Source organism: Podarcis cretensis (assembly GCF_951804945.1).
Source record: "Podarcis cretensis genome assembly, chromosome: 8".
Classification (NCBI taxonomy): Eukaryota; Metazoa; Chordata; class Lepidosauria; order Squamata; family Lacertidae; genus Podarcis; species Podarcis cretensis.
The window spans coordinates 4,060,474-4,085,142 of NC_137177.1; the positions used below are offsets into that span (position 1 = coordinate 4,060,474).

Sequence of the window (24,669 nt, forward strand, 5' to 3'; positions counted from 1 at the left end):
CAGCTCCTCTCCCTCCCTCCCTGCCGGCCAGGGAGGAGGGAGGCTCCAGCTGTGTTGCTTGGCTGCGTTGCTCACCCAATAAGAAGTCTAAGAACGAATGGGGGGTGGAGCTTGCATGCCTTGTGTGTGGCTAGTTAATGCAAGCTGAGGGGTTTTTGGAATGCTGGACGCCATTTTGTTGCACGTGCTGCTGCAAACTTTGCAGTGCAAAGCCAGGCCGGGGAGCCATCTTAATTTGAGGCTGCATAGGCCTTGTGGTGCATGTGATTCAGATTCTATTCAGTTGAACCTCTGGTTACAAAGTTGGTTGAACAGTGTTCTTGAAGCTACCAGCATGAGTTTGACCAGACTGCAGGAGGACAGGAAGACTGGAGTGCCTGGAACAGGTGAGGCTGCAGGTCCCTTATTTGGGCTGCTGGTCCCTTATTTTCAAACCTGTAAGTTGACAGCTATGCATTAACCCCACTGCTGAATCACTGCGGAGTATTCCCACCCAAAACTGCATTATGGCCGCTAGATATCTTCAAATGCGCTCTCCGTCCCTGCCACCTAATCAAACTGAACGACAGCCATCCCTTTCACCCTTCGCTGAGCCCAGAACCTGCTTATGTAGATGCTTCCAAAGGCCTAGACCAGGCATCCCCAAACTCAGCCCTCCAGCTGTTTTGGGACTACAACTCCCATCATCCCTAGCTAACAGGACCAGTGGTCAGGGATGATGGGAACTGTAGTCCCAAATCAACTGGAGGGCTGTGTTTGGGGGTGCCTGGCCTAGACAAACCCCCTATGGCACTAAGAGGGCAAAGTACCAGGTTGGGGGGAAAGCTGGATCTCAGAAATCCAACTTGGGGATGTAAGAATTTGTTAGCAGGTGTGTGACCGTATAATAAAATGATTGATTGGTTGATTGATTGATTGATTGATTGATTGGCATGAGAAGCTGAGAGGAGCCTGTTGGATGGATCAAGCCAATAGCTCAACCATCTAATCCAGCGTTCTGTTCTCACCTGTGACTCCTCCCCTCCACTGACGGGCCAGGTAGGCAGAACACAGCCATTGTGGTGAGCAGCCATCGATAGCCTTATCCCGAATTAATCAGCCTAATCCTATTTTAAAACCACTTACGTATTTATACCTGGTTTTCTAAAACAGGGTTTCAAAGCGGCTAACAAGGCCCTTGTACCACAATTGGAAAGCAAAAGGAATATCAGCAGTCGACGCAGCATTAAAAATCATATTCACAGGATCGTGGAAGGGAACCCAAGGGCCATCTAGTCTAACCCGTGCAATGCAAGAATCACAAATAAACCCTGACAACAGGTGGCCGTCCAACCTCTGCTTGCAAATCCCCAGTGATGGAGAGCCCTCTATTAAAAGCTGTAAATACAGGAGGCAGATAAAGCCACATCACTGTTGGCCAAATTGGCTGGGGGAAATGAAATATTTTTTTCCAGGTTGGCCCCAAAATCTCACAAAATCTCGCTGGAACCCCCCCCCCCCGAAGGAACGACCTCAAAGGCTGAGTGGGAGCAGGCGCCCTTTCGATACTCCTTAGGGAATGAGAGGATGGGAATGAGGGTCCTTTGGGTGGCTTGCAAAGCTACAACTCTGTGAAACCTGCTGCCTAGTTTCAAAACAGACAAGCATGAACCGGACAAGACTTGCCCCTTCCCAAACTGATATTATTCCAGCAGGAACCGTGATTGGAAATGTTGCCAGCGCCCCCGTGAAGACCAGAGGAATCTGTGCAAGCAAATTTTGTCTCAAAAGGACACATTGCAACACACACACACACACACACCGGCCTTCCCTTCTCCACACACACACAAAGGAACCCTTTTCTGCCCCATTTCTTCCTTGAGTGGACCGAACGAGAAAGCCGGGAGGCGCATTTTTCTGCCTCAGAAGGCGCTTTCTCTGAGCGTGGCAGAAAAGGCAGACCCGGTGCAGGGAGGCAAGCTGTGCTGCAGCCACCAGTTGCTCTGCTCGCCACACAGCGGAGGACGGTAAATCCCACAAGAGTGTTTGTGTGAAGGATCAGGGCCTGGGCTTGGAGCCCTGAGCCCGTTGCTGCTCTCCATCCAGCCTGCAAGACGTCGGTAGCAGCAAGAAGTTATGGACTGGGCAGACAAAGGGAGGGTTAGCCATCCTTGCAATGGTTATTTTCAAAGCAAGCCGTCTCAGTGGCGGCTCTGCTCAGAGGCTCGTGGTCTGTGGCTGACAATCCCACTCCAAAGGCTACTCACTCCCATCCGATACGTTTCCGAGCACAATTCAAAGTGTTGGTGCTGACCTTTAAAGCCCTAAACGGCCTCTGTCCAGTATACCTGAAGGAGCGTCTCCACCCCCATCGTTCTGCCCGGACACAGAGGTCCAGCTCCGAGGGCCTTCTGGCGATTCCCTCATTGCAAGAAGCCAAGTTACAGGGAACCAGGCAGAGGGCCTTCTCGGTAGTGGCGCCCACACTGTGGAACGCTCTTCCAGCAGATGTCAAAGAGAAAAACAACTACCTGACATTCAGAAGACATCTGAAGGGAAGTTTTTAATGTGTGACATCTTAGTGTATTTTTGGTCTTTGTGGAAGCCGCCCAGAGTGGTTGGGGAAGCCCAACCAGATGGGCGGGGTATAAAGAATAACAAATTGTTTTTTTTATCATCATCATCATCATCATCATCATCATCATCATCACCATCCTGTTCCTAAATGTGTTTGGAAAAGGAGGGAAAGGAGAACACAGGCCAATTGAATCCAGGATCCTGGTCTCACAGTGGCCAACCAGATGCCCTGATGGGAACCTGGCCAGGTTTGAGCACTGGGCTTTCTAGCACCTGGTATTCAGATGCGCTGCTGCCTCCGACTGTGGAGGCCAGAGGATATCCATCCTGGCTGGTAGCCATCGATAGCCCTCTCTTCCTCCATGAATTTGTCTCATCCTCTTTTTAAAGCCATCTAGGCTGGTGGCAGGGAGTTCCGCAGTTTAACTACATGCTCTATTTTATCTGTGTGGAATCTTCCACATGCAGCTTCTGTTAAAGGTAAAGGTAAAGGGACCCCTTATCATTAGAGATCCAGTCGTGGCCGACTCTGGGGTTGCAGCGCTCATCTCGCTTTACTGGCCGAGGGAGCCGGCGTACAGCTTCCGGGTCATGTGGCCAGCAGGACTAAGCCACTTCTGGCAAACCAGAGCAGCGCACGGAAACACCGTTTACCTCCCCACCAGAGAGGTACCTATTTATCTACCTGCACTGGTGTGCTTTTGAACTGCTAGGTTGGCAGGAGCAGGGACCGAGCAATGGGAGCTCACCCTGTCGCGGGGATTTGAACCGCCGACCTTCTGATCGGCAAGTCCTAGGCTCTGTGGTTTAACCCACAGTGCCACCCGCGTCCCTTGGCTTCTGTTACATCATCATTAAAAATGCTAGGGGGGGAAATACACATAATCATGTAAAGCAACATTTAAAGCCAGAGATTCTGAAATCCCACTTTCTTAAAAAGGCAATTGTTGTGTATGAAGTCACAGTGACATATTTGTGTATCGACCGCGAAGTAAATTGAGCTGGATAAATCGCTGACTGGCAGATGCACTGGAGAGTGACTTTTTATTTCCTTGTGTTTTAAGTCCACCTCTCTCTCTGTGCATATACCCAACAGCCAGCACAAGGCTCACTTGCGAAGCAACTTTGCTAATCCTGAGCAGCGACGCAGCTCAGCTCTTGCAAGGGCAGCTTAAGGCAGGGCTTGGCAGAATTAAGCCATTGTGACAGCTGCAACTAGCTGGTGTTGCCGCTTTTGCAGGTGGCAGAGAAACAGGGTGGGGACTGGGGAATATTCAGAGGTCAGTAATGTCACACAAAGGAACAAGGAAGGAAGCGCTAAGGCAGGCAGCCTCTGCGTCACACAGGTCACCTAGCCGTGCACCCAGCCAGCAGCCTCTTAACTGCACATAGTGGTTCCTATGACCACTGCCAGGACGGCTTCACTGGTTGTGGCAGCTGCGGCCACGACCTCTCTGAGCTCCCCGAAAACTCGCTGCAATCTCCTGGGGAACCCTGCACCGTAAAATTCTGCAGCTAGCAGCTCCTTCCTGGGGAAAGAACAGCAGCATCTTCTTCCGCTGATGGTTCACAGGGTCAGTCCTGAGCTCAGGGCATGCGCCCCTCTTGCCATGGGTCTATCGGGAGGAGGGAGACCAGGTGCTGATGCACCCGAGAGAGAACAGCCGCTTCAAAACTCCTTGGCCTAAGAATCCACAAAGAGCCTGGCTGCTAGTCCAGCATCCCTTTCTCACAGTGGCCAAATACCCCTCAGACCCTAGAACAATATTATAATGGAACCTCCAGGTCCAGAAGAAGTCTATCTAGACTTCTTCTGGACCTGGAGGTTGCATTATAATAATAATTTATTACTTATACCCCGCCCATCCGGCTGGGTTTCCCCAGCCACTCTGGGCGGCTTCCAACAGAACACTAAAATACAATAACCTATTAGACTGAGGGCACAAGGAGAAGGGGACGACAGAGGACGAGATGGTGGGACAGTGTTCTCGAAGCTACCAGCACGAGTTTGACCAAACTGCGGGAGGCAGTGGAAGACAGCCATGGGGTCACGAAGAGTTGGACACGACTAAACGATTAAATAATAAATAATAATAATAATAATAATAATAATAATTTATTATTTATACCCCGCCCATCTGGCTGGGTTTCCCCAGCCAACAATTAAACATTAAAAACTTCCCTAAGCAGGGCTGCCTTCAGATGTCTTCTAAAAGTCTGGTAGTTGTTGTTCTCTTTGACATCTGGTGGGAGGGCGTTCCACAGGGTGGGTGCCACTACCGAGAAGGCCCTCTGCCTGGTTCCCTGTAACCTCGCTTCTCGCAGTGAGGGAACTGCCAGAAGGCCCTCGGAGATGGACCTCAGTGTCCGGGTAGAACAATGGGGGTGGAGACGCTCCTTCAGGTATACTGGACCGAGGCCGTTTAGGGCTTTAAAGGTCAGCACCAACACTTTGAATTGTGCTCGGAAACGTACTAGGAGCCAATATAGGTCTCTCAGGACCGGTGTTATGTGGTCTCGGTGGCCACTCCCAGTCACCAGTCTAGCCGCCGTATTCTGGATTAGTTGTAGTTTCCGGGTCACCTACAAAGGGAGCCCCACGCAGAGCGCATTGCAGTAGTCCAAGCGGGAGATAACTCGCATTAGGGAGTCCTGTTCTAATTAATAAATAAATAATAATAATAATAATAATAATAATAATAATAATAATAATATACGACCTTACCGGCTAAACAGAGCAGGGATAGCTGTGTTGCTGTTGTCATACTGACTCAGACCACTGGTCCATCAAGTCCAGAACTGCTTGCTCCCTCAGGCTCCCTGGGGTCTCTTGCAGATGGGGGGGGGGTGTTTGCCTGACTTGCAAAGTGAGATTGCATCACTACAAATGCCAAAGTTCGAGTTTGTGGCTTTCTGCATGCAAAGCAGCTGTTCAGCCACCGAGTCCCCAGAGGGAGGGTACCGGGGCCTCCACCTGTTCCAAAATCTCAGCTACATCTAATTTGTCTGGTGGTACAGAAGCTGTCCTTGGTGGCTGTCATGGGAGGGAGATGACCATCTTCCGAGGGAGTCTGCTGGACAGGGAAATGGACTTCATGGGAAAGTTTTTAATTAGAGGGAGGATGGCCATCTGTCTGAAATTCTGGACTAGATGCCCCTTGGGGACCCTTCTAAATGTACAATTCGATGATTCTATTACTTCTGTGCATGGCTTGAGACACCTGCCCCTTTACCAATACAGTGGATGCACATTTGCAACCCACAGCGTTCGCAACCCACGGGTTGCGATTCGGCGTTTCTGCGCATGCGCAAAGCACAACCGCCAAAACCCGGAAGTAATCCATTCCGGTACTTCTAGGTTTCGGCAGTCCGCAACCCGAAAAAACACCACCTGAAGCGGCTGTAACCTCAGGTATGACTGTGCCCAGGCCTGCCCGAGGTGGTGCCCACCAAGCTAGGCACCGCCTACCAGCTACTGAGAGACAGTGTGGGACAGTGGTTAGAGTCAGACTAGGACTTGGGAGAGAGCAGAGTTCAAATCCCGCCCGCCCCCCACAATTTAGGCCATGAAACTGACTGGGTGGCCAAGGCGATGCCCGTCACTGCATCTCTCAGCCTAACCTACCTCACAGGGTTGTTGTGAGAATGTCATGGGGAGGAGGGGAGTGATGTGCGCTCACCTTGAGCTCCTTGGAGGGGGGGGGAGTGGGCTATAAATGCAATACAGAAATAAATAAATAACCTCGCCTTTTTTCCTGCTTGCCTGTGATTCTTTGCGTTTTGCTCGGCCGACGGGCCCTGGGGGGGCTATTTTCCCACCAGCGGTGAAGGTTTTTCTGGGAAGCAGCAGCCCCGACGATGCGCAACTGTTTGGTTTACTTGTTTCCAATGAGAACAAAGCGCCTTTCTGTGACCCATTACGCTCCGTGCTCTGGGGCAGCGGAGATTGCTTTGGGAGGCAGCGGCTGATAAGATGGCAACTTGTCTTGGGGCCAGGAGGTGCCGCCTTCCGAGCCCACGGCTGTACTCCCCAAAGCCATAAATTAAGTGGGGTAACTTGGAACCACCAAGGAGAGGCAGGACTGAGATGTGGTGATATGCTTCAGAGGTCCAGACTATGGGGAGCTCCGAAAAATCAATAATTATAATAATAAATTTTAGTTTTTTATTTTAATTGGATTATGACTGGATATATTAATTGGATGTTTTTAATTGGAATATTAATAAAAATGATTTAAAAAATTGGAACCACCAAAAGCCTGCTCCATTCTGCACAGTGAACTTCATAATCATAATAATAATCATAATAATAATTTATTATTTGTACCCCGCCCATCTGGCTGGGTTTCCCCAGCCACTCTGGGCGGCTTCCACAGAGACCAAAAATACACTAAAATGTCACACATTATAAACTTCCCTGAACAGGGCTGCCTTCAGATGTCTTCTAAAAGTCAGACACTTGTTTATTTCCTTGACATCTGAAGGGAGGGCATTCCACAGGGCGGGCGCCACCACCGAGAAGGCCCTCTGCCTGGTTCCCTGTAGCTTTGCTTCTCGCAATGAGGGAACCGCCAGAAGGCCCTCAGCGCTGGACCTCAGCGTCCGGGCAGAATGTGCACCCCACGTTACTTTCTCATTGCAAGTGGCACCTGTCAATTACTTTTCGGTTCTTTCGAGTAAAAAAAAAACCTACATTGGGAGAAGGAAACCGAGGGCTGCAGGTGCATACGGTGCTCTCCAAACCCCATCAGGGCTTCAAGAAGAGTCCAGAATCAGACCAAAGGCCTAGCTAAGGGGTCAGCAACCTTTTTCAGCAGAGGGGCCGGTCCACCATCCCTCAGACCTTGTGGGGGGCCGAACTATATGGGGGGGGGGAATGAACGAATTCCTATGCCCCACAAATAAACCAGAGATGCATTTTAAATAAAAGCACACTTTCTACACATGTAAAAACACCAGGCAGGCCCCACAAATAACCCAGAGATGCATTTTAAATAAAAACACACATTCTACTCATGTGAAAACACCAGGCAGGCCCCACAAATAACCCAGAGATGCATTTTAAACAAAAGGACACATTCTACTCAAGTAAAAACGCGCTGATTCCCGGACCGTCTTCAGGCCGGATTGAGAAGGCGATTGGGCTGCATCCAGACCCCGGGCCTTAGTTTGCCTACCCCTGGCCTAGCTAGTCGGTTTGGTGCAGTGGTTAGCGTATTGGAAGGGACCCCACGAGTCATCTAGTCCAACCCCCTGGCGAACAGATATTCTGTTGTGTTGACCATAACCTAGCTTTAATATCAGGGTTCCTAGCACTGCTTTGATCCTGGCAGCCATCATGACCAGGAGCTATTGATAACCCTGCCCTCTGCGCCTCCATCTCCTCTCCCGCTGGATCAGGCCCATCTAGTTCTCACAGTGGCCAACCAGATGCCCATCGTGGGGAACCCTCAGGCAGGGTTCGAACACAAGTCTCCCCTCCTCCTGTGGATTCCTGGCAAGCAGACACTGGATAGCTCTCTCCTCCTCTGTGAATTTGCCCGGTCCTCTTTTAAAGCCACCCAAGCGGGTAGCCATTGCTGCCTCCAGTGGGAGGGAGTTCCACGGGTTAACTGTGCGCTGATCATTTCGGCACTGAAATAGGCTGTGAACTAGAATTACAGAAGTTCAGGCTGGTGGGAGGCAGGAAGGAAATGTGGGGTGTGTGGCTAAAGAGAGTAGGAAGTGCATAAAAGTTTGTGGGGCATGTGTAAAACAAACCCAGAGTTAGCCGTGCCTCCTCCTCCTGCTCTTTAATCTCTGCTCAGGCCCTGACGTTCGCAAATGTTTTTGTACCCCTGCTGAAGCCCTTACGAACAAAGCCCTTTGGTATCTCTGCATACTCCATTTGGCAACAAGGAGTTGTTCCCTGGATCACAGAGCTCTGGCTTCACAAGCTGATAGGAGGACTTAGCTAAGAAAGCCGTAGCAGTGGTTAGAGTGCTGGTCTAGGGCTGGAGAGGCCTGAGTTCGAATCCCTGCTTCAGTCTCTCTCTCTCTCTCTCTCTCTCTCTCAACATAAACTTCCTCAAATTGTTGCTGCGAGAATAAAACAGGGGGGGGCAAAGAAGGACCACGTGTGCCACACGGATTACAGTGGTACCTCAGGTTAAGAGCTTCATTCGTTCCGGAGGTCCTGAAACTGTTCTTAACTTGAGGTACCACTTTAGCTAATGGGGCCTCCCATTGCCATTGCACCGCCGCCACGCAATTTCTGTTCTCATCCTGAAGCAAAGTTCTTAACCTGAGGTACTATTTCTGGGTTAGTGGACTCTGTAAATTGAAGCGTCTGTAACCTGAGGTACCACTGTGTGTGTGTGTGTGTGTGTGTGTGTGTGTCTGTGTGTCTATTTGCAGTGCTACCTCGGGTTACAGATGCTTCAGGTTACAGACTCCACTAACCCAGAAATATTACCTCGGGTTAAGAACTTTTGCTTCAGGATGAGAACAGAAATCGTGCTCCGGCGGCGTGGCGGCAGCGGGAGGCCCCATTAGCTAAAGTGGTGCTTCAGATTAAGAACAGTTTCAGGTTAAGAACGGACCTCCGGAACAAATTAAGTACTTAACCCAAGGTACCACTGTGTGTGTGTGTGTGTGTGTGTATACACACACACACACACACACACACACACACACACATATACATACAAACACTATATATACAAACACTCTCTCAACATAAACTTCCTCAAATTGTTGCTGCGAGAATAAAACAGGGAGGGCAAATAAGGACCACACTATATATATATATATAGCACAGTATATATATATAGTATATATATAATATTTGGGCTATGCCAACATTTACAGGCTATCTGTCCAGTGCGAACAAGCAGGACACATACCTAAATCTCAGCAGAAACCATAGGCAGTGCGGATGGCATGGTGGATTTTAAGTCCACCTGGTTTTCAAGGGGAAGGTGAGGGACGTAGAATCTCCCTTGCAAGCAGAAGGTCCGGGTTCAATCCCCGTTGGCCTCTCCAGGCAGGGCTGGCAGAGCCCCCCCTGCCTGAAATCCTGGAGCGCCTCTGCTGCCCATCAGTGTGCACATCAATGTGGACCAATGGTGTACTCAGTATAAGGGAGATTCCTATGTTCCTAGGTTCACCTGCTTTCGACAGAGCTGGTTATGTGTTTTCCTGTACATCCTCTTCTTCCCAAGGGTGGTGCAGCGGTTAATAGTGCCAAACTCTTATATATCAACTTTCTTTTGCCCTTTTCCTAGTTTTCTTTATTTACTTTAATCTCTTTAAATAATACTTCAATGGGACGCGGGTGGTGCTGTGGGTTAAACCACAGAGCCTGGGACTTGCCAATCAGAAGGTCGGCGGTTCAAATCCCCACGACGGGGTGAGCTCCCGTTGCTCGGTCCCTGCTCCTGCCCACCTAGCAGTTCAAAAGCACGTCAAAATGCAAGTAGATAAATAGGTAGCGCTCCAGCGGAAAGGGAAACGGCATTTCCGTGCGCTGCTCTGGTTTGCCAGAAGTGGCTTAGTCCTGCTGGTCACATGACCCAGAATCTGTACGCCGGCTCCCTCGGCCAATAAAGCGAGATGAGCGCCGCAACCCCAGAGTTGGTCACGACTGGACCTAATGGTCAGGGGTCCCTTTACCTTTACAGTGGTACCCCGGGTTACATACGCTTCAGGTTACATACACTTCAGGTTACAGACTCCGCTAACCCAGAAATAGTGCTTCAGGTTAAGAACTTTACTTAATTCAGGATAAGAACAGAAATTGTGCTCTGGCGGCGCGGCGGCAGCAGGAGGCCCCATTAGCTAAAGTGGTGCTTCAGAATAAGAACAGTTTCAGGTTAAGAACGGACCTCCGGAACGAATTAAGTACAGTGGTGCCCCACAAGACGAACGCCTCGCAAGACGGAAAACCCGCTAGACGAAAGGGTTTTCCGTTTTGGAGGCGCTTCGCAAAACGAATTTCCCTATGGGCTTGCTTCGCAAGACGAAAATGTCTTGCGAGTTCCTGCGGGGTTTTTTCCCTTTCCCACCCTTTTCCTAAGCAGCTAAGCCGCTTATCAGCTGATCCGCTAAAAGCCGCTAAACCGCTAATAGCACTAATCCGCTAAGCTGTCAATGGGCTTGCTTCGCAAGACGAAAAAACCGCTATACGAAGAGCCTCACGGAACGGATTCATTTCGTCTTGCGAGGCACCACTGTACCTTCAATCTCATATAGTGTTGGACATGGGCCTGGGAGGGACCAGGGTTCAAATCTTGCCTGGCCATGAAGCTTGCTAGGTGGTGATCTTGGACCAATCGCTGCCTCTCTCAGCCCAGCCTACCTCCCAGGGTTTTCGTGGGGATTATATGAGGAGGGGGGGGAGAAGAACCACGCACGCCAATCTTGAGCTCTTTGGAGAAGAAAGTGGAAAACAAGAGCATAAAACAACAACAAACCGACACCACCCATGTCTCTTGCCCTCTCGAACCAGAATCCATTCCCAGCAAAACAGGTGCGATTCCCAAAAGGGACTCTGCTGACATTCAGCCAAAAGCCCAATTTCCCACCCAGGCAGGTGATCTTTCTTTCTAGGAGTGCCCCACTGCCTTGGCTTACTCAAAAGAGGCCAAACTCAGCCCAAATCAAAGCTCCAGACTCCCAATTACTTATTTTGGTGGTTGCGGGTTGTTGTTTTTTTTTACTTTTGCAAAATAAAGGAGAGAGAGACTCAGTGGGAAGGAGGATTAGAAATCTCCCCAAATTAAGCGCCCTAGGCAACAGGTGCCAACGTGAACCAGAGGAGACGGCGCTGGCCGGCAGCAATGCATTCTGGGACGCAACTAGCTGGGTCTCCAGGGGGTGCGCAGACCAGGAATCTGGCTCGCTCCCCAGCAAGGAAAGGGCATAGATGGTTCTGGAGATGGAGGCAGGTGACAGGGGAAGGGGGGGGGAGAACCTATTTGCAAGCTTATCTTGCGCACAAACCCTGGAAAAAAACCACATCCTGGCATTTGTGGGTTTTTGTGCTGCCTGGGAAATATTTTTTTGGGGGTGGTGGGAGAGTTGGTGTTGTTAACATGCTCGCTGTCACAGCCTGGCCTTTCTGAAAAGCTGGCTCTGCATTCCCACCGGAGGTTATTCAGGAATGCCTCACTGCATTGTGGGACGCCGAGGAAGGACGCCTGTCAGGCTAGCAAGGGGGGGGGGGCCTAGCACCACACACAGCCCACCCCCCCCACTCTCCTCTGCAACCTCCACCTCAAAGCCCATCAATAATGCACTGGAACACAACACGCCGTGCGCCACAAGGAACGGAGGGCAGGGCGAGGGGGTGTGCTGGGTGCCAGCAGGGGACGGACAAACACACACACACACACACAGGTGTGCAAAGGAGGAGGCTGCTTTTGTGTTGCATGCGAGAGAGAGGGGATTTATTCATTTAGAATCTGCTCAAGGCGAGGCAGAGAAGGATTGAAGGTGCTGCACTGTGTGAAATTCAAAAAACAACAACACAAGCAAATGCACATTAGACGTTGCACAAAAAATTGGAAAAGGCCACGGAAGCGACCCAAACAGCTTCCACTAACATAGAATTGTGGAGCGGCAGAATGGGGTTCCTGAGGCTCATCGAGTCCAAGCCAAATCACAGGTAACTTGACTGAAAGATAGAGGAAGGAGAAAGGTTGTTTTCTGCTGCTCCAGAGAAGCAGACATGGAGCGATGGTTCCAAACTACAAGAAAGAAGATTCCACCTAAACATTAGGAAGAACTTCCTGACAGTAAGAGCTGTTTGACAGTGGAATTTGGTGCCAAGGAGTGTGGTGGAGTCTCCTTCTTTGGAGGTCTTTAAGCAGAGGCTTGACAACCATACGTCAGGAGTGCTCTGATGGTGTTTCCTGCTTGGCAGGGGGTTGGACTCGATGGCCCTTGTGGTCTCTTCCAACTCTATGATTCTATGATTCTTCCCCTGGCAGCCAAGGGGATGGTCAAGGACCCCAGAGAAGGGGATGGCTGGCTCAGGAAGCTTTTTGGTCCTCACACAATGCAGAAAGCTCTCTCCTTCTCCACGGTCCTGGCATCTTCCAGGCAGGGGGAACTTGAACTGAGCATTAAGAACGTAAGAAGATCCTGCACATGGCCCATGGAGCCTAGGATTCAGATCTCACAGCGGCTAAGCGAATGCCTGCGGGAAACCAGGAAGCAGCGTTCGTGGGCAAGAGGAACGCTCCCCTTCTGTGCTTTCAAGCAACAGGGATTCAGAAACATCGCTGCCTCTGACAGAGCAGAGCCATCATGGCTGGTTGCCACCAATTCCACTCTCCTCCGTGTCCTATCCTCTTTTAAAGCTATCCTCGTTGGGGGCCATCCCTGCCTCCAGTGGGAGTGAGTTCCACAGATTAACTATGTGTTGGCAACACACACAGTCTGCGTGACACCTAGCCCTCTTCAGTTTCAGGCTGGTGCTTCTTAGCCTAATCTCAGTGACACTTTACCTAGAACACAGCTCTGGACAGTGCTGGACTCTGGGCTTTCAAATTTCAGCAGCGCCCTGTGAGATGCCAAAATTCGGCACCCCCCTGCCTCTCGACTTCCATTCCACATCATTGTCGCAGCGCCCTTTCGGCTCAGTACCTGGTGTAGGCGAATAGGTCGAGCTCTGCAAAATCTGTCTCTAGAAACAAGCGGAGATGCTCAGAAATTGACAGGCCACACCTGCCCTTGCCAAGCCAAACCACTGCACAGTTTCCTGATTATTCCCTCGTAGTAAACCTTGTCCTCAAAGCCCCCTCCCCAAACTGCCATGCCCAGTGATGTACTGAGTCCTCCATTCTTACTTCACTGCAATGTTCAAAATTAGCCAGGCACCAGACGCATTTTGCACCTGGCTTTCGGGTGACGCTGTGGGTTAAACCACAGAGCCTAGGACTTGCCAATCAGAAGGTCGGCGGTTCGAATCCCCGCGACGGGGTGAGCTCCCATTGCTCAGTCCCTGCTCCTGCCAACCTAACAGTTCGAAAGCACGTCAAAGTGCAAGTAGATAAATAGGTACCGCTCCGGCGGGAAGGTAAACGGTGTTTCCGTGCGCTGCTCTGGTTCGCCAGAAGCGGCTTAGTCATGCCGGCCACATGACCCAGAAGCTGTACGCCGCCTTCCTCAGCCAGTAAAGCGAAATGAGCGCCGCAACGCCAGAGTTGGCTATGACTGGACCTAATGGTCAGGGGTCCCTTTACCTTCGATCACATGGGACCAAGTGAAGATGCCTGGGGGCCAGGATAGTGCCTAACATCTCCACCATCTGGGGATCATTGGATCACACACTAATACCCCATCCTGTAGAACTGTATCGGTTACATATTATCTGTACAACTGGAATGAATTTCTGGAACCAAATTGCTTTTTCTGTGCAGACTGAGCAGAAGAAGTCACCATTAAGAAAAAGAGGTTGGAATAGGCCAATATCTATGTGGACTGTCCCTGGATGAACTGATTTTCTTCTTTAAATTCTCAGAGTTTGTGTCTAGCTCAAGGTTGTCATCTGAACTAGCCAGATGTTTAACTGAGAATCAAGCACAGTCAGTCCACCATTCGAAAAATAAGAATTGAGAGCCATCTTGCTCTTAAATGGCAACTAGACATTCCATTTTTGGCAACTGCAACCTTGGTTTAAGGAGTCATATGGCTCCTAGCTTATATATTTGAGTTTCTAACACCGCTCTGATCACTGCAGATTGTGACAGCAGTCACGAAATTAAAAGACGCCTGCTTCTTGGGAGAAAAGCGATGACAAACCTAGACAGCATCTTAAAAAGCAGAGACATCAGCTTGCCAACAAAGGTCCTTATAGTTCAAGCCATAGTTTTCCCAGTAGTGATGTATGGAAGTGAGAGCTGGACCATAAAGAAGGCTGACCGCCGAAGAATTGATGCTTTTGAATTCTGGTGCTGAAGAAGACTCTTGAGAGTCCCATGGACTGCAAGAAGATCAAACCTCTCCATTCTGAAGGAAATCAGCCCTGAGTGCTCACTGGAAGTACAGATCCTGAAGCTGAGGCTCCAATACTTTGGCCACCTCAGGAGAAGAGAAGACTCCCTGGAAAAGACCCTGATGTTGGGAAAGATGGAGGGCCCAAGGAGAAGGGGACGACAGAGGACGAGATGGTGGGACAGTGTTCTCGAAGCTACCAGCATGAGTGTGACCAAACTGTGGGAGGCAGTGGAAGACAGGAGTGCCTGGCGTGCTCTGGTCCAGGGGGTCACGAAGAGTCGGACACGACTAAATGACTAAACAACAGCAACAACACCGCTCCACTGCCATGGTTGCTTGCTGAGTTTTTAAACCCACCCCAAACTCAATTACCAGGTTGGGACTGGAGAACGAAAGAGAGATTAGGCCAAATACAAGCACATTCAGCGTTCATCGAGGACTCCACAGCATTCAACATACTTCACAAACACCACCACGGTCTCCGTAGAGCCCTGTAGGGTAGTCCAGGAGCCTTGCCAACATCGCAGATCGAGGTTCAAGAGGCAGTGTGAGACTCAAAGATCACCTAGCAAATCCCAAGACTTGGATGAGACATTCCGGCCGACACTCAAGTTTGAAAAGCTCCTGGCTTTTTCGGAGACGCAAAGACAAGACTGAAATATATATATTTGTATAGCTTTGGAGATATAAACATTGGCGTCCTTCCCAAAGAAAACTTCCACACAACTCAAGGGCTAAGATGTTCTCACGCCAATCTAAGCTGTCCCAGTAAAAAGGTACACTTCTACCCTGGGCTTTCCTTGGGGAGCAAAACAGCCCCCACTTTCTAAAAAATAAATAAAAAACTCAAAGTACAGGTTTGCTTTCCTGGCGAAGCCATCGCAGTTATTAAAAGGGGAAACCCTGGAGCAAACAAACAGGCCCCATTAAGTTCCTTTGACTCACGCGATTTCTGCTGAGCGCAGGATTCCAGTTTCCTTGGGGCAGAATCTGGCTTTCTCCCGCTCAGACAGCCGCGGATGTTTCCGTGCAGAGGGAGCCCTCAAGCCGCAACAGGAACCCGGCGGATTTGGGGGGTAGTGGGCCAAAGCGTCTGGCCGAGGTTGCGGGAGGAGAGCTGTGCTTTCCGCCGAACTAATGAAATGCTATCGGCTTCTTCATTCAGGAAGATCAACAGAGCAGGGAGGCCGGCCAGGAAGGAGGGCCCTGCCCTGACACCTCAGCCCGAAAGACAACTGCGCGCAGAGGCCGCAAAACCAGCTGCAATTTCAAGAGAAACCGGTATGGCACTCGGGTCACCTCTCGCTGCGGGGAGGTTGCCGACACTCAGCGCAACACAGCGACCGCCTCGTTGGAGAAGGGAGGCACAGAGATTTCGGCACGAAGCGGCATATAAATGCACCACCAAAGGAACAAGGCTAAGGACACAGTGCACAGGCAGGCATCAGCTGTGGGTTGGCCTCACTCTACAGCCACATTCACACCATGCCTTTAAAGCACCATGACACTACTTCAAAACAGTCATGGCTCGCTTCCCCCCTAAGGATCGTGGGAAGTGCAGTTTTGTTGAGGGTGCTGAGAGACATTAAAGGTAAAAGACCCCTGACAGTTAAGTCCAGTCGTGAATGACTCTGGGGTTGTGGTGCTCATCTCGCTTTACTGGCCAAGGGAGCCGGTGGCCAGCATGACTAAGCCGCTTCTGGCGAACCAGAGCAGCGCATGGAAACGCCGTTTACCTTCCTGCCGGAGCAGTACCTATTTATCTACTTGCACTTTGCGGTGCTTTCAAACTGCTAGATTGGCAGGAGCAGCGACCGAACAACGGGAGCTCGCCCCGTCGCGGGGATTCGAACCGCCGACCTTCTGATCGGCAAGTCCTAGGCTCTGTAGTTTACACCACAGCACCACCCGCTGAGAGACACTGGGAGACCCCTGTTCACACACACTCCAGAGCTAGTGTTAGGAGCTCAGGTGTATAAGCTAGGTGCCAAATAGCACCTTAAACCTAGGTTGCGGTCACCACAACAGAATGTCTGTTCACCGGGAGGGTTGGACTAGATGTCTCTCAGGGTCCCTTTCAATGCTACAATTCTATGATCTCAAGTACACAGCTTGGCTGCAGCTTGCTCTTACAACAATTCACTTGTCCCAGTGTTCAGGAAAGAGAAAACCACAGTGGAAATGGAAATGGTATTACCTATGGGCGAAGGCAGAGGTTTTTTAAACTGTGGCAACCAAACCTGGAAGGGACGCGGGTGGCGCTGTGGTCTAAACCACTGAGCCTAGGACTTGCCGATCAGAAGGTCAGCGGTTCGAATCCCTGCAATGGGGTGAGCTCCCGTTGCTCCTGCCAACCTAGCAGTTCAAAAGCATGTCAAAGTGCAAGTAGATAAATAGGTACCACTCTGGCGGGAAGGTAAACGGTGTTTCCGTGCGCTGCTCTGGTTTGCCAGAAGCAGCTTAGTCATGCTGGCCACATGACCCAGAAGCTGTACGCCGGCTCCCTCGGCCAGTAAAGCGCCGCAACCCCAGAGTCGGCCACGACTGGACCAAATGGTCAGGGGTCCCTTTACCTTTAACCAAACCTGGCACCGAGAAATCTCCTCGTACTTGCAACTAGACCCATGGCAGTAGCAACACACACCTGGCGCCTGGGGAATTTTAAACACTGCCCCGAGCTACAATTCTCAGAGAGGTTTAACCCTCAAATCCTCTTCCCAATGAGATCCAGTGTGGTGTTGTGGTTAGTGTGCCGGACTAGGACCTGGGAGACTAGGGTTCGAATCCCCACTCGGCCATGAAGCTCACTGGGTGACCTTGAGCCAGTCGCCGCCTCTCTCAGCCTAACCTACCTCACAGGGTTGTAGCGGGGATTAAACAAAGAGGAAGAGAAACACATAAGTCACTTGAGAAGAAGGTGGACCATCAGTGGAATAAACAAACAAGCTTTGGGCCTGGTGGCTCTGGGAGGGGAATGGGGTGTGTGTGCCTCCTAATAATTCTCAGCATCCTTAAACTACAGTTCCCAGAATTCTTTGGGGGGGGGAGAGAAGCCATGACTATTTGAAGTGGAATCGGAGAAGTTAAGAAGTACAGTGGTACCTCGGGTTAAGTGCTTAATTCATTCCCGAGGTCCGTTCTTAACCTGAAACTGTTCTTAACCTGAAGCACCACTTAAGCTAATGGGGCCTCCTGCTGCCGCTGCATGATTTCTGTTCTCATCCTGAAGCAAAGTTCTTAACCCAAGGTACTATTTCTGGGTTAGCGGAGTCTGTAACCTGAAGCATCTGTAACCCGAGGTACCACTGCATGGTGTGATGTGGCCTGACATCAGATTTCCCCAACCCTGCAACCTCTAGATGTGCTACAACTCCCTGTTGGCTGGGAGGTCAAAGAATTCTGGGGAGGCCCCCTACGCTGATCCACCGTCATAATCTTTTTCATGCTTAGTTTCTGCGCGTGTAAAAGACTTCACGTAACCACCTCCGGAATGCTTACAACAACCATGCGAAGTAGGCCAGGAGGATAAACCAAATATGTCAGGAGCAGGTCAGCGCTAGCAGTGGGCAGCCATGCCGAGGCCTAGGGATCAGCGGGGTGAGAAATATTCTCCGGCTGAGAGTCCTTGAGGTCAATGGCTGCATCTCAGGGTTTGAGCCTCAGAGCTGTTGAAATGGAGGAGGAAGTTCCCACTCCCTTGATTCCGGCAGAGAAGAAGGCCTCATCCTGGCTTCACAATACCTGCCAACTGCAAGGACCAGGACTGCATCTTCTCTACCCCAAAACCTGAGAAAACCATAGCCCTGTCCTCTGTTAACTTGCCCAATCCGCTTTCAAAGCCATCTGCGTCGGTGGCCATCACTGTCCTTGACCCACAGGGATTGTTTCTGCAGAGCCCCAGAGCCCCCAACTCAGGCGGGCAGAGACAAACTCGGCACTGAGGGCTTGGTGCATGCTCAGAGGCACCCTTCTCCTCGCCACCGCCCTGCAAGTTTGAGTGTGGCCGCCACCGAGGACAGGCTGTGGGGCGAGGCCCACGTGGCTGCCATGGCAAGGATTTCGCTTCCATGGAAACACAGCAGTGGTGGTGGTTGCAACAGAGAGGAGCTCTTGTTGTTGGCGAGAACGGCTAACAGCAGCCACAGCAGCAGCAGCACAGGGTGGGGCCCAAGATCCTGAAATGCCTCCGATGACAACAGCAAGGTGTGAACTAGCGTTGTTTGGGTTGGAAGCCGGTCTCACCTGTGCGTTCAAAGCCACGTGGGCCATGACGGCTGAAGACCTGGATTTCACAATGAACCGTCTGGAGGAGAAGGAAGACAGGCCTCTCTCTCTCTCTCTCTCTCACACACACACACACACATGCCAGATGCAACTGGAACCGCACGCCTATCAGACTGGATAACAGATTTCTTCTATTACTGCTATCTTCATTATCATCACCATGTACATTTGCGGCTTGCCTGGCCAATGACGCTTCCTTCTTGAGGAACGGAGGAAGCCGCCTCACGCTGAATCGGACCACTGGCTCATCTCTGTCCCTCTTGATCGATTAGATGGGCTCTCCAGGGGTTTCAGACAAGGGCTCTCCCTCCCGGTCCTACCCAGAGATGCTCCAGGGACCCTTTGCATGCCAAGCTCGGAGCGACAGCCCTTCCAGTCCCTTCCTGCCACAAGCCTGCGAGGTAGGCCGCTCTCATTATGATTTTCGCACGCTGGGGAACTGAGGCTGAGAGAGACATGCCCAGGAAGTCCGTGGCTCACCTGAGATTTTTAAAGTTGAAAACCAGAACCTATTGTATACTTTTTTGGTCGTTAAGACCCAGTGGATTTACTTCTGGATAAGAACCAAAGCAATATGTTTTAAGACTGGGGTTATTGTATTAAAAGAGCAGAAATTGTCGGGGGTTCCTTCTTTCATCCATGAGAACTGCATTCTGTAGTTAGGTTTGTGCCCCCCACTCCCGGCCCCTAACCCCAAAGCAATTTCTTCCAAGATCAGTGAAAGTTATGCCATGGAATCACAGAACTGTGACACTGGAAGGGACACCAGGGGTCATCTAGTCCAACCCCCTGATCATACACGACAGGTGGCCATCTAACCTCTGCTTAAAAACACCTCCAAAGTTGTAGTTCATAGAATCATAGAATCCTAGAGTTGGAAGAGACCACAAGGGCCATCGAGTCCAACCCCCTGCCAAGCAGGAAACACCATCAGAGCACTCCTGACATATGGTTGTCAAGCCTCTGCTTAAAGACCTCCAAAGAAGGAGACTCCACCACACTCCTTGGCAGCAAATTCCACTGTCAAACAGCTCTTACTGTCAGGAAGTTCTTCCTAATGTTTAGGTGGAATCTTCTTTCTTGTAGTTTGGATCCATTGCTCCGTGTCCGCTTCTCTGGAGCAGCAGAAAACAACCTTTCTCCCTCCTCTATGTGACATCCTTTTATATATTTGAACATGGCTATCATATCCCCCCTTAACCTCCTCTTCTCCAGGCTAAACATGCCCAGCTCCCTTAGCCGTTCTTCATAAGGCATCGTTTCCAGGCCTTTGACCATTTTGGTTGCCCTCCTCTGGACGCGTTCCAGTTTGTCAGTGTCCTTCTTGAACTGTGGTGCCCAGAACTGGACACAGTACTCCAGGTGAGGTGTGACCAGAGTTGTGCTCAAGAGTTTTCCAGGAGAGACACCTGGCTGGCCACAGTCAGAAAATGAAGCTGGATGGGGGTGAGTCACTGGCCTAATCCTGCACCTGGCTCATCTTATGTTCTTATAACCTGGGGCAGCCCTCTCTCACCCCCTGCACTAAAGGAAGGTGCCACTAGACCAGCAGTTCTCAACTTGTGGGTCCCCAGATGTTGGACTACAACTCCCATCATCCCTGAGCTCTGGCCTTGCTAGCTAGGGGTGATGGGAGTCGTAGTTCAAAAACATCTGGGGACCCACAGGTTGAGAAAGGCCGCTCTGGACTCCTGTCCCAGGACCCTCCGCTCCACACGGGTGGAGGGGAAGGAGAAACTCACACCCCCTGAACTGCCGCCGCCACCCTGAGCTCTGTCTCACCCAAACACACTGCAGTGCCCAAGATCTCAAGCTATGTATTCCGTTTCCTGGCTTATCTAAGCCATCATAAGGGCTAGGTACTTGTGTGTTAAATTTCCAGAACGCCAAATGCATAATATTCAGAGTAAGATGTAGAGCTGTCCATGAAGGATTCTGGTAGTGCCACTGGGCATACTTTGGCAGAGGGAGAGACTACCGCCAGCTGCGTGCAGGAGGCGTGGGCCTTGTGGGTCAGTATGTGGCCATTCAGAGCTCCACACAATATTCACCAAGTAGCCATCCATCTTGCAGCCTTGAGGAATAATATTTTGGAACAGAGCGTTTCCCCGAGAGCAGAGACACCAAGCACCCTGAACAAATTGGCTTGGAAAATGTTCCTCTTGTAATCTCCGGGGTGCCTTTGGTGTGCTGTTTTTTTGGGGTTCACAACAGGCAGAGGAATGAAGGCTGAGAATCCCTCGACTTCACAGCTTGCTCCCTCTCTGTGTAGGCCTGTAAGGGCCTTCTGGATCCTGAACACAGGCCCCAGCCTGAGTGTTTGCACGTTGCCTCCACAGCGCCCACTTAAACCCTCCATGGCTGACAAAAGATTGCCCTCTGGGCCCCCACGGACAGCAGCCAAAGGCCCTTTGAATCACATCAAAATGAGCAGTCGCCGCATGCTGCTCTGCGGAGATTAGCAGAACCCCCTTGCCTTCTCAGAGAGGACCCCCCTCCCTCCACACACAGGTGCATCTGTCTGGGGCTCTGCCAACCAGCAGTGCGAATATCCCCTACTGACTGCCCACCTGGGGGGGGTGCGCATGGGAGAAAGCCCACCCTGCCCAACTGACCGGCAGGCACCACCGCAACCCACAGCCGCCCAACCTCCTGGCTCCCAGACCCAAATGTTACCTAACAACAGCAGGCCAGAGGAAGCAAAACGGGCATTCAGGGTTGGGCACGATGCCCATTCCGATGGCATCAGGCCTTCCTCGCGGGCGGATCCTTTGCCAAATCGAGGGAGAATGTTAGGCGGGTGGGGTGTCCCCCCCTCCCTCCCCCTGCGGCTTATCCGCCCGTGTTTTCAGCCCGCATCAGAAGAGGGTGAAGGAGGTCTCGGGGTCGCGCGCTCCATCCCCCGGAGAGAGAGATCCAAGAAGCCGGGCCCCGTGGGTCACCTCGAGAGCCGCCTCCGGAAAACAACGCCGGGCTTGGCTCAGCCGTCCCGGAACGGATCGATGGGAGAAAAAAGCCTGTGATGATTTTTGCTGCCCGCCCTAGTGATTGGGGGATGGGGCAGTGGGGGGGTGGGGTGGAGAGAAGGTTCCTGCCTTTGCCAGTCATTCCGCAGTGCCCAGCTCCGTGGCTGGGGGCGCAAAAGCGAGCCCCCCATCTGGCTAGCCGGCGGGCGGGCGCGCGCGCACCGGCCAAACGAGGGGCCACCGGCGCACCCCGACCCCACCCCGTCCACCCACCCACCAACCCACACATACACACACACCCCACCGGCTCTTGCACGCGCGCGCGCGCACACACACACACTCACAGCGCCCGGTAAACAAACGGGACTCACCGTCTCGGCATTGCGCTCATTGCCCGTCGCCAGCGCGGTGCGCAAAGACATCGTCCTCCTCCTCTTCCTCCTCCCGGAGCCGGGCCGCCGCGGGGGCGAGGGGGGCTACCTTCCTGCTGGCCTCCCCCCCAAGCGGACACTCATAGAAGCCTCCAAGCACCGGGCCGGCGGAGGGAGGGACGGACGGACGGACGGAGGGCGCTGGAAAGGGAGATGCGATGGGTGGGGGAAGAGGGCGAAAGGCGCTCCGTGCGCCCCCGAGGAAAGGGGGCTTATTTCCCCAAGGGGGGGCTCATGTTTGGAGTGGGGTGGGGGGCAGGCTGCCGCCGCCGCCGCCGGTGCTGCTGGTGCCGCGGCTGCTGCAAAGGCCACTGGTCAGTTGCTGGTGCCGGGGCTGCCTCTCAGAGCCTGCGCGCCCAGCCCGGCCGCCGCGTTCTCCCCGCAGGCAGGAAAGGGCAGAGGCGCTTCCTGCCACCCCCCATAAGGCTCCCGAGCGGGGAGGAGGGCTGCGGAGGGAGAGAGGTCCGCCCGGGATGCGGGCGTCCAAGGCGGGCGGGCGCAATCCGAGCCACCGGCAGGCCCCCTCCCGTCGCTGCCGCCGCCGCCGCCGCCGCCAGCACAAAGCTCGGTGGCTCTGCTGCTGCTGCCGCCGTCGCCGTCGCCGCTGCTCCTGCTCCTGCGCCGGCCGAGGCGGGGTTCACCTAAGGCTGCCGGGGCTCCGGGCGGGCGGAGAGGGAGCCATCGGGGCTCCCCGCCATCGGCAGGCGGGCTGGAGGCGGTCGGGGCGGGGAGGGGGGCTTGGGGAGGAAGCCGAAAGAGAGCGCCCCCCGCAGGAGCCTGCCAACGCCGACGGGAGACCGCGAGGAGGGAGGAAGAGGAGGAGGAGGAGGAGGAGGAGGAGCAGAGGGGGAAAAGGGGAAGGAAAAAGGACGCCGAGGAGGAGGAGGAGGCTGGGCTGGGCCGGACGACTCACACACGCCAGGCGGAGGAAGCGGGCGCCGCTTAAAGGCGCCGTCGCCGCCACCGCCGCCGCCTGCGTAAAAACGCGCAGCTGGGCGAGGGCGCACGGGAAATTATGGGGCTTGTTGGAAAGGGACGCCGCCCTGGAGCGCCAGCAGAAGAAGGAGCTTTCTCTCCTCTCCCCCCCCCCACACCACACAGGCAATGGGGAGGGCGCGTGTTGGTAAGGAAGGGTGCCTCAGAGCATGGGCAGAGCGCCCCGCTTCATCCAAGACCGGGCCAAGAGGGAAACGGGAAGCAAAGGCGCCAAGCAAAGGAGAGCGCAGGGGGATCGGGTCCATTTTCAAAGCCAGGATGTCGACTCGCGGGAAGGCGCAGTGAAGAGCGTGCTCCTGAGCATGTGCAGAGTGCTTTTCTTTGAGAAACCGCACGTAGCTTTCACTCAGCTACTGGAGTGAGGAAGGCAAGGAAGCTTCCCCTGGCCTTTTTTATTTAACGTAATTAAAAGTGTGCGAGCCTCTGCCCGTCACCTGAGCTGCTCAGCGGCAGCTAACAATCAGTTTCTTTGGCCTGCTTTGTTCAGCCTTTGTTCTCAAAGGCAAAAACGCTCATTTAGCATTTTCTTAAAGTGATCCTCTTAAAGTGGAGGCGGTGAGAGATTTTTACTTTCTTGGGCTCCGTGATCACTGCAGATGGTGACAGCAGCCACGAAATTAAAGGACGCCTGCTTCTTGGGAGAAAAGCAATGACAAACCTAGACAACATCTTAAAAAGCAGAGACATCACCTTGCCAACAAAGGTCCGTATAGTTAAAGCTATGGTTTTCCCACTAGTGATGTTCGACAGTGGAATTTGCTGCCAAGGAGTGTGGTGGAGTCTCCTTCTTTGGAGGTCTTTAAGCAGAGGCTTGACAACCATATGTCAGGAGTGCTCTGATGGTGTTTCCTGCTTGGCAGGGGGTTGGACTCGATGGCCCTTGTGGTCTCTTCCAACTCTATGATTCTATGTATGGAAGTGAGAGCTGGACCATAAAGAAGGCTGATGGCGAAGAATGGATGCTTTGAATTCTGGTGCTGGAGGAGACTCTTGAGAGTCCCATGGACTGCAAGAAGATCAAACCTATCCATTCTTAAGGAAATCAGCCCTGAGTGCTCACTGGAAGGACAATTCCTGAAGCTGAGGCTCCAAGACTTTGGCTACCTCATGAGAAGAGAAGACTCCCTGGAAAAGACCCTGATGTTGGGAAAGATGGAGGGCACAAGGAGAAGGGGGCGACAGAGGACAAGATGGTTGGATAGTGTTCTCGAAGCTACCAGCATGAGTTTGACCAAACTGCGGGAGGCAGTGGAAGACAGGAGTGCCTGGCGTGCTCTGGTCCAGGGGGTCACGAAGAGTCGGACACCACTAAACAACTAAACAACAACAACAAAGTGACGTGGCTGCAAATGGGACACCTGTATCGGAACACACCGAAAAAGCAAAGCGGGTTGGGAATTTTTAATTATTTTTTTCCTTGCCTTGAGGAAAACCTGGGGAACTCCCTGCGGGTG

General features: G+C 52.3%; 1 protein-coding gene across 5 annotated transcripts in view; it reads right to left on the minus strand.

Moving 5' to 3' along the window:
* The window catches only part of MARK4 (microtubule affinity regulating kinase 4), a 79,504-nt gene extending 56,474 nt beyond the window's left edge, over positions 1-23,030 (minus strand). For 2 of the 5 annotated variants that reach the window (XM_079985392.1, XM_079985395.1), the window contains exon 1: positions 22,160-23,028. In XM_079985392.1, coding sequence (XP_079841518.1) covers positions 22,160-22,210 — 51 coding nt within the window. In that variant the 5' untranslated portion in view covers positions 22,211-23,028. Of the gene's footprint in view, positions 1-22,159 lie in introns of all 5 variants that reach the window. The other 3 variants (XM_079985393.1, XM_079985394.1, XM_079985396.1) reach the window with 3 other exon arrangements.
* Between the last annotated feature and the right edge of the window lie 1,639 nt (positions 23,031-24,669).